The sequence below is a fragment of the Ammospiza nelsoni genome, chromosome Z, assembly GCF_027579445.1.
Source record: "Ammospiza nelsoni isolate bAmmNel1 chromosome Z, bAmmNel1.pri, whole genome shotgun sequence".
Lineage (NCBI taxonomy): Eukaryota > Metazoa > Chordata > Aves > Passeriformes > Passerellidae > Ammospiza > Ammospiza nelsoni.
This window is the reverse complement of record NC_080669.1, coordinates 75,829,016-75,841,858: the sequence shown is the minus strand read 5'-3', so window position 1 is coordinate 75,841,858 and position 12,843 is coordinate 75,829,016. Positions and strand designations below refer to the sequence as shown.

Here is a 12,843-nt window from a genome sequence, read left to right as displayed (position 1 = left end):
TCACAGGTAGTTCACTCATTTTGTTTTTAAAGTGGGGATGGATTTGCAGTACTCTTGACTGCACTGTTTCAGGTCAGCGTAGGAAAACATTGTCTTGGTTTGCTCCAGTAAAGGGATGCTGACAGTTTCACCTAATGTGACAGACCTCCCAAGGTCCTTGAAAAAAGAACATGTGGCCTTGATTATAAGGAGTTACCCCCTTACCTACTAAAAAATGCCTGCTTTGTTAATTGCTCCATTTTCAGGGAGTAAAGAGAGGGCAAGTTTCCCCAAGGGTTGTCATTTATTTGTGATTTGGTTTCATTAATTTTTTTCCTAGAGGAAAATGATGCAATAAATCAATTTTTTGTTGCCTTTCTTAATTACAGTTGCACATTGTGGGTGTTTCACCTACATGGTTGTTGGGATTTTGTTTTATAAAATCTTTCAAAATGGCATGGACAATTCACTGGAAAATAAAAGATTGCACATACTCAGTTTAGAAACAACAAAATAAACTGTCTCAAAGAATGAAACAAAAACAAAAATGTAATCACCTGCATTGCTTAAATACCCTTCATCTCCTCGGGAAACAGATGGGATTTGCACTGTGCCTGCAAGGTCACCAGCCTTGGGCTTTACCAGACCAACAGAGGAAGTGTCTCCTGTTAAAAATACCTCCTGCTTGTCTCCACAACAAACGTGACAGAAGTGCCTGCTCAAGCAGGGCACATCCCTTCCTCTGCTCCTGGCTGTCACTGCCAGGATCACACAGAGCAGGGCATTGCCACAGATGCTTACATATTCTGCATGGAGCTTGAATGTGTCAGCTGAGGCTCAGGCACAAAAAAAGGACCAGTCTCTGGGGCCCAAACCTTGATTTAAATGGTGGTGGTGTGTCCTGGAGATAGTAAAGGGAGAAGGTTTTCTACAGAACTGTTTCCCACACATGTCCAGAGAATTTACAAAAGCAGTGTTGGTACTTGTAGGGACAGTGACGAAAAGCAAGAGACAGGCCAAGCGACATGCAGGGTCACACTGTGAGTCACTGAAAGGCATAAAATGTGTTTTAAAATGTTCCTGATGTATTTTGGATTAAGACCTGTGTGGCGTTCTGGATGAAGCCAGTCAGTCTGTTAACACTTTCATTCAATCTGTCTGTGTTACAGTGCCCCCTGTTCTACCTCCTACACTCTCTCAGGTCTCTTCATCAGAATGATGATGGCAACCTAATTATCAAAACAAAAGTTTTTGTGGCTTTGTATTTGTTTTGAGAAGGATTTCTTCAGTATAACTTAATCCCTAATTATTTGGAAAGATGATGTCTAAAGTTCATGAGCCCCGCAAGTTCCTCAATTATTTGTAAAACAGGATTATAGGACCTGGTAAAAGGTCTTACTCAGACTTCATCTCCTTGTACACTGGAACATTGATTTAATTAAATATAGCCTGCTTATAATCTCTGCAGTCATTGTTTTGGTATTTGCAGAGTACTACTTTGCTTAATTGTCCCTTATTTACCACCCATTACGAGATGAGCTCTCCAGGAAACCAACACAGTGCACTTAAGAGATGGGCTGCTGTCATGGTTTATCTACAAAAAGTCCTGTTAATTTCTCTGCATCCTGTTTTGTAGTTATATTGCATCTCATCACGTGGCTATCATGTTATGTCCAGTGAGCGATGACCAAATGTAGGGAAGAACAAAGCAGCTGAGAAGCCAGTGGTCTGACACCTCATCAGTATACTCACCTGTGTAAGACCAGACATGGTCAGGAGTGAGTGCACCCAGTAGCTGCATTGCTACCAAGTGCATTGCATGTTACCAAAACTGCTCACACATCAGCAGGTAGAGCAATGTGGCATGTGCTGGCTGAAATGCAGATAGCTAGAGTCAGGAAGGGGAAAAATTGGAGGCCTGTGGATGTTAGGACATCTTCTTAAGTCACACTAATTCTGGTGACACCAAACTTACATAGTGAATGTCTTTGAAGAAGGGGCTCAAAGCAGTCTTTTCTACCAGACACAATGAGCCATGCCTTCTTTGTTCTCTCCAGGCTCTAAATGTTGTACCAGTTCAATAATGTGAAAGGAGCCATGGTCCAGTTTGAAATAGTGGGTACATTTGGTGTCCCAAGGTCTTCTGTTCCAAGCATGGAACATTTTGATCTGCTGGATGAAAGAGGCATACCTGCTGTTTGGAGAACTGCCAGTCTCTTCTACACTAGCACATCTCATTGCATGCTGGTGGTTACTAATGTATTTTAGTGATAACCACTCAAATCAGGAGGGTTACATTTCTGTGAAACTGGCATGACATTAAAATCATACCCATACATGCAAGTGCATTTATCTGAATATTAATTCCAGAGCTAACATTTTCCTATATATGAATATATGGATACTTCATTTTCTGCATTGCTTCACTCCTGCCATCCTCATTGAACTTACATCCCATTAAGCCAATAGAACATTTGATTGGAAAGAAAATAAAATATGACAGCATTTTGACCATAACAGATGTTCATTTTGTAGCTTATGACTTCTAAGTCAGCAAATGGAGTTTGTGTATTACAGCTTGTTTGGATACAGTTTAGATTGTTTCCCTTGACACATCATTGTGAGTTTCCCCTTCTTGATTCCAAATTATCTTTATGGCTTCCATTGCTCTTACGCAAATTATACTTTTATATATTGAAAGAACAAAATAAGCTCTGAAATACTTTCAGACATAATATAAAGGCAATAAGTAATAGTGTTGGAAATGATGCAACTTCTAAAACGTTTATCTAACTTCAGTCAGGGGTTTTGTTTGTCTTCACCCTGAGGTGAAGGGAATGGAAGTTTCTTTTTAAGGGACTGTTCCCTGGGCAGGGCGTGATGAGCTTGACATCTCAATGGACTGGGAGCTGCCAGAGGATGCAGAAGGAATTAACATTAACCATTTACAAACATTAATGCCTGATCATCCTCCCTGGTGTGTCAGAGACACTTGGTCTGGAAAAAGATCAATAAGAGAATCAAGAATGAGGACTTAATTAGCATTGAAGGCGAAGGGATCAGTAACCAATAGGAAACCAAATACTAAGAACTGTGTAACTTAGGACCAATGAACCAATGGATTTCTCTTGGTTTTGACTGTATAAGTATGTGAAAAATCTAGTAAAGAGCCATGTGTGATGGAATGATTTTCTCTGCACAACCCAGGCAATGTGTGGATGAAGTTATTTCTGTTACAGATCCTGGCAAGAATAAAGTAATGTCTTAATTTTGTAATACTTAAAAAATGTTGTTGGAGAGCTTTTGTTTTTCCTGTGGTTTTGGTGACAGTAGCATGGACCTGTTTTAAAAGCAACAGTGTTCAGGGAGCTGAAATTGCTGCAAATGCTGGGAGCTGAGTTAGTGCTGTCCTTTCCCATGGTATCGAGGTGTGAGCAGGATGAAGCTGCACATCTCTTTCCCAGCCACTGGCTGCCAGAAGCCATTGAAATGGGTGATGGGTGCAAGCTAAGAACATTTTATGAGAAACAAATGGCCACAGAGGTCGTGGGTGATTCCCTCAGTGAGGAGTGGAAGGGATATTGAGTTAAGGCAAAGAATTGTTTGGACATAACTGCTAGCTGCAGCATAAGGAGAGAACTTTTTTGGTTAAAACTGATGTTCTCCAGCAGTAAGGTCAAGAGCATACCTGGATTGCTCTCCAAGTGGAGTTTTTGTTGTCATGATTTGATGCTGGTGCAATGCCAGTGCTCCAATGAAAATACATTCTCTCTGGTGTCTGCTGTGAGATGTGACTAGGAATAGAGTAAAGCAGGCTCTAACTTAGGAATACAGAAGTGAAAACTTTACTAACCTACAACTATATGTAAAAAGAAATACACAGAAAGAATGAAAACTTTCTAAAAACACTCCTCCTCCCCCCCACCAAATTTCCAATACATCTCTCCTTCAGATCACCAACTCTCAGTCTATCACTACTCTTTAGGTAATCAATTCTCAGTTCATCAAGGAGTGAGGAGTCTCTCTTGCGCCACAGGCTTCCCCTGGAAAGACAGTTGAGATGTCTTGTGTTTCCTGTCACACATGGCACTGCCTGGAGATCATTTGCTATCATGACATCTTCTTTCTATGCTCAGTGCTCTCACCACTGCACATGGACTAGAGCTGCTTCTAGGGTTTTCTTTTTAAGGGTGCTTTGTCCAGGCCTTGTTGCCCTCCTCTGGATGCATTCGAGCATCTCAGCATCCTTCCTAAGGGCCCAGACCTGGACACAGCACTCCAAAAAAAAGCACAATCTCTCACTTTTTGGACACCTGTCTTCCCCAAATTTCACTCTCTGGGGCTGAGAGGTCTCAAGAACAGAGATCTTCTCCTCCACTGAAGATCGAGGGCATCAACTACTCTGTTCACCTGTTGTCTGTTCACGCTCTCCTTCACATGACATCACTGCACTCTCTTGGCTCTGAGCCACTGCTTCCCCCTATATGCAGTCTCTGTGTCACAGGAAAAATGGTTCTGTCCATGGCTATACAAGAAAAGTCCAGCCAAAGGCCACTCCATCACCTCCTCCCACCCAAGATTATTCTCCACTTCTCTCATGGCCCATTTCCTCTTATCTCATCTCTCTCTTCTCATTCAGCTCCAGGAGGATCAGCATTTGTAAGGTTTCCATCATCCAAGAAAAGGGTTAAAAATCTCAGGCTCTGCCTGTCCAGAACTCCCATGGCTGCCCTGCCAGGCACCTTCTCTCTGCACCCCTCACCCCCCTTCTCCTTCTTGGCCGGTCGTGCTGCCAAATTTCAAGGTGGCACAGGCACAGTCACAGGCTCGCTCTCTCTCTCTCTTGGTGGGGGAGGATGGCTGCCTGATGCTTCTTGGTGCTCCTCCACCCTCCCATCCTCAAGGGCCTCTTCAACTCCCCTCTCTGTCTAAGGCCTCGGCCTACCTCACCCGGCCCATGGCTTCCCTTCCCCCATGCACCCACAGCAGCCGGGCAGGGGAGAGATCGGAACCTTTCCCTGACCAGAACCAAGAGAAGGTTTTCCTGGGAGTTCTCTGCTTTTAACCCCCGTGTTCTCAGAGGCGTATCCATGTCCTCAGTGGCCACACCAGGTGCCAATATTCAAATCTGAACACCTATTGGTTTGACCACAGCATCTCAAAAAAACTCACTTCCTCTCATACCATGGCAGTTGTAAACTTGTAAAGCTTGTCTCTGAGAAGTAACTGGCAAAAACTGCAGCTAGGACTTGAGAGGACTGGAACTTTTGCAAAGGGGGAAAAGAAATCTCCTGGCCAGGTAGCATGTGGTCAGTCTAAGATGGCTGTCCCAAAAGAGATAAAAAACATAAGGGGGTCTTAAATGGCTACCCTAAAAGAGAAGTACATTTTTGCTGAGGAGCTGGTAAAGGTGCCAATTGCCTTGAAAGCTGAAACAACAGCTTGTCCTCAGGGCTGAGGCAGAACTGATGGCCCAAAAGCAGCTAGCCCAGAACCTAGAAACCTATTTGTGCAGAGCTGAAGGGCTTTAGAATGCAAATCAACATCTTTGAGGGAAGCCTGGATGCCAATCTGGATGCAGTGCTGGACCACCCTGCACATGACCTCACCCCCGGGGAGGAGTTTGCCCCACAGCCAGACTCCTCCCCACAACACTGGATTCTGCCCACCTGTAAAAGATGAGGAGGCAGAGAGGGAGGCAGGGCTTCCTGACCATGATGCCACTGATGCCACCTCCCTTCACACCTTGGAGGAGGGGGATAACTGATCGGAGCCACCCTCTCTGATAATCACCCTCAGGCCTGCTCTTTTTTAAGGCATTAGCATGTGATGAAGCAGAGCTGATGGTGATGATATCACACCCTGCAACAGAATTAACTAAATTACAAAGGGCAGAGACTCTTGAAAATTTTACTAATGTTGGAAAATTAAATAAAGCTTTCTGAAGAAAAAGCACATGGTTTTTAGACTATGCTATGTCTTTTAATCTCAGCTATGTCTTTTAATCAGAGTGTATAATGTTGCTTGAGAAGTTTGGACTTGTTGGGAAGAGGGGAACTGATCCCTCTACCCACTCCAACATGTGATAAAAATATTGGGAGTGTGGGAGAAATGGTGAGTTTCCAAACAATGCCTGAGACGGAGTTGATACCCCATTGGCTTCTTCCCAGGTTATTTTTATTCATTCCAAAATTTAAAGATTACTGCTGAGACAAAAAACTCTCAGAATCACTCCCAGAAGGTGAGATGGAAGTGGGAGCCAAATCAGAATATCCCAAAAAGCTTACTAAAAATGCATGGAAATTTAGTTTCCCTGTATTTTCAATGGAACTTTGTGAACAGTGTTCAGTGTGCCCAGGTGGTGGCCAAGAAGGCCAGTGGCATCCTGGCCAGTCTCAGGTACAGTGTGGCCAGCAGGAGCAGGGCAGGGATTGTCCCCTAGCATGTGGCACTGGTGACGCCACCCCTTGAGTGCTGTGTCCAGGCCTGGGCCCTTAGGAAGGATGTTGAGATGCTCGAATGTATCCAGACGAGGGCAACAAGGTCTGGAACACAAACCCTGTGAAGAATGGCTGAGTGAGCTGGGTTGTTTAGCCTGGAAAAAAAAAGGGGCTCAGTGGACCTTATCACTCAGACCCTATCACTCTCTACAGCTACCTGAGAAGAGGTTTAGGTTACTGGCGGGTCAATCTCTTCTCCGACCACTGATGCAACAAGCGGTAAACATATTTTGCTGCACCAGGGGAAGTTTAGGCTAGACATTAGGAAGAAATTCTTCACTTCCAGAGTGATTGGGCTCTAGAATCATCTGCCCAGGGAGGTGCTGTAGTCACCATCACTGCACATGTCTAAAAAAAGACTGGATGTGGCACACTGCCATGGTTTTGTTGATAAGGTGGTCTTAGGTCATAGGTGGGACTTAATTATCTCAAAGATCTTTTCTAACCTAGTTAATTCTGTGATGCTGTGATTCAGTGAGCTGGAAATTGTTGTGAATGCTGGGAGCTGAGTTAGTGCTGCCCCTTCCAGCAGCATCAAGGTGTGACCATGATGAAACTGAATATCTCTTTCCCAGCCACTGGCTGCCAAATGCTCACTAAAGTGGACAATGGGCGCAAACTGAGAACATTTTATGAGAAACAAATGGCCACGGAGCCATTCTGATTCCCTTGGTGAGGAGTGGGAGGGATATGTCATCTGGATCAGTGGTGGCAATGACAAAAGTTTCTCCATGAAGCAAGGTGTCCTACCTCACAGATGTGTCTGCCTTCTGCTCAGCAAGGAGCATTCCTGCTATCAGCCCAGAGGAACTGGAGAGAGAAAGCACAAATCCATTTGTAGTTGCATTGTTGATGCAAAGTTGAGTGTCCTGAACTCTGTCATAGTGAAAAAGAGTGAAAAGGGCATGCTGGGGATGACTGACACAACCCTGTCTAAGAGGACCAGCAGAGTCCCCAAGCTGTCCAACCTGTCTAAGAAGAATGATGTTTGCCAGTATGTTGTGAGGGAGCCTCTGAGCAAGGGGGGAAAGAAACCCAGAACCAAGGCTCCTAAAATCCAGTGACTCAAGTGCTGCAGGATAAGTGCAGGCATGTTGCTCTGAAGAAGCAGGGCACTCAAAAGAACAAGGAGGAAGCAGAATACAAAGCTCTTAGCCAAGAGAATGAACAAAGCCAATGAGAAATGCCCGGAGCAAATTGTGAACTGGAGCTGGCTTTCTTTGTTGGGAGCTTCTACATTTAAATCAAGGCAGAAGTAAGGACATTGTATGTAATAGTAAAAAGATATTGTACATGGTATTACCAATAAATCCCTTTTGTGGTGAACTTAAAAAAACCCCTAACATTACATCCAAAATAAAATTATCACAACACAGAACAAAAATGAACAATTTGCACAAAATTCACTCCTTTGTCCTTCACCACCATTACAAGAAAAATTCCCCATGATCATTCTACTCTGTAATACTTAACACTTTTCAGTACTTGTTTTGCCCATTACTTCTCCCAGTTACTGTCCTTATCTGAAAATCTTCATGATTGCCCACATTCTCCAGTAAGAGGACTGGGTTAACCTGGGCCAGATGCCGGGCCCCCACCAAAGCCTCTCTCTCTCCTCTCTGCAGCTGGACAGAGGAGAAAAAAATTAATGAAGGGTTCATGTGTTGACCTGTAGAGATCACTCATCAAATACCATCACAGACAAAACAGCTCAACTTGGAGATATGAAATTAATTTATTACCATCAAAATCAGAGCAGGATAATGAGAAGTAAAACCTTTAGAAACACCTTTCCCACCCCATTCCGTCTTTCCATCTACCTTCTACCCCAGCAGTGCAAGGACAGAGGGAATGGGGGCTGTGGTCAGTTCATCACCCAGGGCTTCTCTCACTGCTGAGGGAGAGGAGTCACTCACTCCCGCTGCACCGTGGGGTCCCTCCTGTGGGATTCAGTTCTCCATGAACTTCTCCAGCATGGCTCCATCTCATGGACAGCAGCTCCCTGCAGATTACTGCAGTGTGAGTGCATCCCATGGGCAGCAGCACCCCTCAAACACTGGGTCACTCTTCAGTGGGGTGCAGTCCTTCAGGGACAGGCTGCTCCAGCCTGGGAGCAGGGCCCTCTTCCCACAGGTCTCCCTCAGGCTCCTCTGAGGCACCCAGCAGCTCTGCTGTGGCTCCTCCAGGGGCTGCAGGGGCATCTCTGCATTCCTGTGCACCTCCCTGTGCTGCAGGGGCACAGCTGCCTCACCAGGGCTGCACCAGGGGCTGCAGGGGAATCTCTGCTCCCCCCTGGGCCTGCAGGGCCTGCAGGGGCACAGCTGCCTCACCAGGGGCTGCAGAGGAATCTCTGCTCTGGGCCTGGAGCAGCTCCTGCCCCTCCTCCTTCACTGACCTTGGTGTCCACATGTTGTTCTCATATATTCTCATCTCCTACTCTTCTCTGTCAGGGATTAAAACTGCACCACAAACTTTGTTTTGATTTCTTCTTAAATATGTTATCACAGAGGCATTGCCACCATTTCTCATTGGCCAGCATGTCCATCTTTGGGGCCACCAGAGATTGGCTTTGCTGGATATGGAAGAAACTTCTGGCAGCTTCTTACAGAAGCCTCTAACCCCACCCTGCTACAAAAACCAGGCATTGCAAAACCAATCCAACTGCAAATCATATTTGTAATGCATATATTTGTGGCTTTACACCCTGGAACTCTCTTGTAGAAATGCATGTCTTACAGAATCACTGTTTACCAAAGAAGGGGATGTGATGCAATGATAGGTAGAACTTGCAGCTTGACAGGATGATTATTGTAGATTCCTTCCAACTGAATAATTTTCTACGGTACTCTGCTTTGCTGTACACTGCTCTACTCTACTCTTTTCTGCTTTAGTCTCCCTAGCTTCCTGCCTGGTGTAAAATTGTTCTGGATGATGATTAACCTGAATGATTATAAAGGTGAATATTAGGAGTAAGAGGGTTTTTTTACATTTTTATTTCAGCATGGTGAAATTCATTCCAGTTTTTGTACGACTGGGACCAGTTCATAAATGTGCAGTCTGATTTCCTAACACTTAATCCTTTGCCTGTGCATTCACAGTCAGGAGCAGAAATTATCTGGATGTAGTTTGTCCTATTTGCCTCATCTTGTTACCAGTCATAGAGGGGAGCTCTCTTCTTGGCTCATTTGGTTGAACTCAGTGCTGAATACTTCTATTTAATGTACAGATAAAATGTATTATTTACAGATGACTAGGTATACATGTTAAAGTGGAGACTTATACACATTCTGTCCCAGTCCAGCATGCTTTCTATGTTGCAAGTGTGTATGCCTCCTTATCTCTACTCATTTGTTTCTAATTTTTCTGTATGCTGATGTAATGTGCAAAGCCCATGGATAAGTAACCCCTGCAGAGCATAGGGAGTGTGGCCAGTCAGTCAGCCAGGGCACACATTCATCTCTGATGCACATATGTTGGATTTCACAACTGCCTGCCAGGAATTCTGGGTAGCAATCACAGCAAAGGAGGAGAGAGTATAAAAAGATTTAGGTAGGTACACTCAGCTTAGTAGAGAGACTTTGTAAACCAAAGGTTGCTTATGTTGTTTTTAAGTGATGGAAAAATACTGTATGGAAAAGGCAGTTATATAAGTCTGTTGTTTTAATGGTTTAAAGACATTTGTTCTCAGCCTCACTGCAATGACAAGTAACTGTAATGGTTTGGTTACTTTTACTGTATTTCTTCATAACCTAGTGAATTTTAATAGTTAAAAAGCACAAACCACTGTTTAGGCAGAATTTACTATGTGAAGTGCAGAAAAGTACAGACACTTTCTGTGAAATAGAAATGAGGATCCCCTTACTGTTCAAACCGTCCATTCCCAGCCCAGAGTCCTCCAAAGCGCAGTTCAGCACTCTGGGAAGTGGCAGAAGTAGATTATGTACTTGCAAATCACATGGCCATAGAAATCACTGAATATCCTGAGGTAGAAGGAACCAAGAAGGATCATGGAGTCCAACTCCTGGCCCTGCCCAGGACAGCCCCAATAATCCCACCATGTGCCTGAGAGAATTGTCCAAGTGCTTCTTGAGCTCTGTGAGGCTTGGTGCCGTGACCACTTCCCTGGGGAGCCTGTTCCAGTGCCCAACAACCCTCTGCGTAAAGGTGTTTGTGCTTGCTTTTTGTTTCAAGGTGCTGAATTGTGTTTTAAAAAATAGTCTAAGAATACACACAGGACATTACGGTGTCAGGAGTTTTTGAGTCAGTGGAGGTAGATTAAGTCCTAAAGAGAGTGTATCTTACTCGTACACATCACTTTTGCTTTTCCTATTTATTTTCTCTTTTGCTGTTCCAGTAAGGCACTGTATTTCCAAAAGGGAAAAGCTTGACTTAAACACAATTCAGTCAAAAAAGTCTGAAACCTTTGTCCTGGAAAAATGAGGAATACAAGTCAAGTTTGCAGAGAGAGAACTGAGCTTTGCCTGCTTTTTTTGTTTAATCACCTAGTAAGTGACTGAATTAACATCTTCACTTTGTTTTAAGCTGTGTGTATACCACTTGGACAGGATCTGCCTTCTCCAGACTGACACTTGCATTGTCTGCACAGCATGAACATTAGCATCAGTTTAGGTTTAAGTGTTGTGAATTGGGGCAGTGGTAAGATCTGAATTGCTGTGTGCAAACTGAAAAAACTATATGAAGTGAATATGCCAGTTATGTCTTTTCAGGCTCTGAGGAGTTGGGAAGTGGAAGCTTTGGGCATCGGTACATCACAGACACAGTGACTGGTGATGGTGATGGATTTGATATCGATGATTCAGACTATGACATTTATATAGAAGAGGTACATGTCAAGATTTGTTGTTGGCACTTCTATTTTCTTTATGGTCTGAATATTTTAGAGTGTCTGGTCCTGTCAAGAAGTTTAATATCTGATATTAAGTGCTTAGATATAGTGATGTGGTCCCTTCTTTTTCTTCATTGAGGATGAGTTTGTTGCCTCAGATCTGTATCTTAAAATGTGTTAATTTTGTTTCCCCACAGAATTTTAACCTTACTGAATTGGTGTTTCTCTACTTCCTTTCAGCTCAGACCACTTCCTGCTATTAAAGGAGGCAACAGAAAATTTCTGGTCGAAACTAAAGTCACTCCAGGGTCTAGTTCCAGGCTCCTGTCACGGGTCCTGACAACCACTTCCGAGCCCACTGCTGTCCCTGCTGCCAGTCCGGGGCCCTCAGTGTCCCCGCCGGTGCCACGGCTCTCCGAGCTCTCCTGCGACGAGGCCGTGTGCTCCGCCGACAGCTTCTGCATCAACGACTATGACCGCGGCGGCTCCCGCTGCCACTGCAACCTGGGCAAAGCAGGGGAGGCCTGCCAGGAAGGTGGGCTTCTTTCTGGGTGCCCACGGCTGCTGGCTGCTCTTTGCCTGGGTCGAGGAGTGGCTTTGCAGAGAGCCTGCCAATGTGCGCTTTGGGAACAGCCAGCTGGGCTTTGTGGGTCCCCACACACAAATTGCAGTTCTGGCATTGCCCCATTTGCTTTTTTTTCCTCAGGTGGGAAAAAGTAATTCCCTAATAAAGCTGAATGCAGAACCTGTGTAAAAAATGCACAGGGGCGGGTAATCATCCTTGCCCCACCTAGAGTCAGGGGATGGTGGAGCAGATATGCTGTTAATCTCCCAGGTGTGACAGGATCCAATCATGGCACCCTCAGATGGAAACTGAAGACATTCAGCCCCTCTTTGACAGTTGCATTTTAGCAGCAGCTTAAGCCCTGAATCACCTCCATTTTCTGTGTAGTCCAGATGATACTGGTCCCACAGCAGGGATGTGAGAAAACTCCCATTGTAAAAATACCTCCAGAGGAGGCTTTCCCCATGATCTGCAAGTCTGCAGTGCAGCACTCATGTCAGGCAAACTGGGCAAGGAAGGAACAAAATCTCATCCCCAGTACAAAAAGCATGTGAGGAAGTGTTTGCATTAGTCAGGACTTGCCACCCATCCTATTGCTCTTTTCAGGGCAGCTGAGCCATGGCAAGAACTTGCTGAGCTGAAGGAGGCTGTCCTACTTCTTCCCTCGCTGCCTTCTTGTTCTTTCCCTCTAGAGACCTAAACCCACCCTTTCACAAGGTTAACACTGAGCAGATCACTGGGTGAGTCAGTCTAGCTCCATCACTAGGCCTTAAGCAGGTCACTTTTTCCCTCTGAAGTAATTTTTATTCTGGTTTGGTGACCAAGGGTTCAGATGAATGCCAGGACTCATGAAAAGAAAATGTCCCATTGGCTATGGAGGTGCTGTTCCTCCAGCTAAGAGGGAGCTGATCTGCCCATCCCTCTGCATGCTGATCTGATCTGGCAAGATTGTG

The 12,843-nt window shown here is 44.8% G+C and overlaps 1 protein-coding gene across 3 annotated transcripts in view; it reads left to right on the top strand.

Moving 5' to 3' along the window:
• EGFLAM (EGF like, fibronectin type III and laminin G domains) overlaps nucleotides 1-12,843 on the top strand; it is a 76,839-nt gene that overhangs the window by 33,518 nt on the left and 30,478 nt on the right. For all 3 annotated transcript variants that reach the window (XM_059492763.1, XM_059492762.1, XM_059492764.1), the window contains exons 8-9: nucleotides 11,207-11,322; nucleotides 11,566-11,860. In XM_059492763.1, the coding sequence (XP_059348746.1) occupies nucleotides 11,207-11,322; nucleotides 11,566-11,860 (411 nt within the window). The remainder of the gene's footprint in view (nucleotides 1-11,206; nucleotides 11,323-11,565; nucleotides 11,861-12,843) is intronic.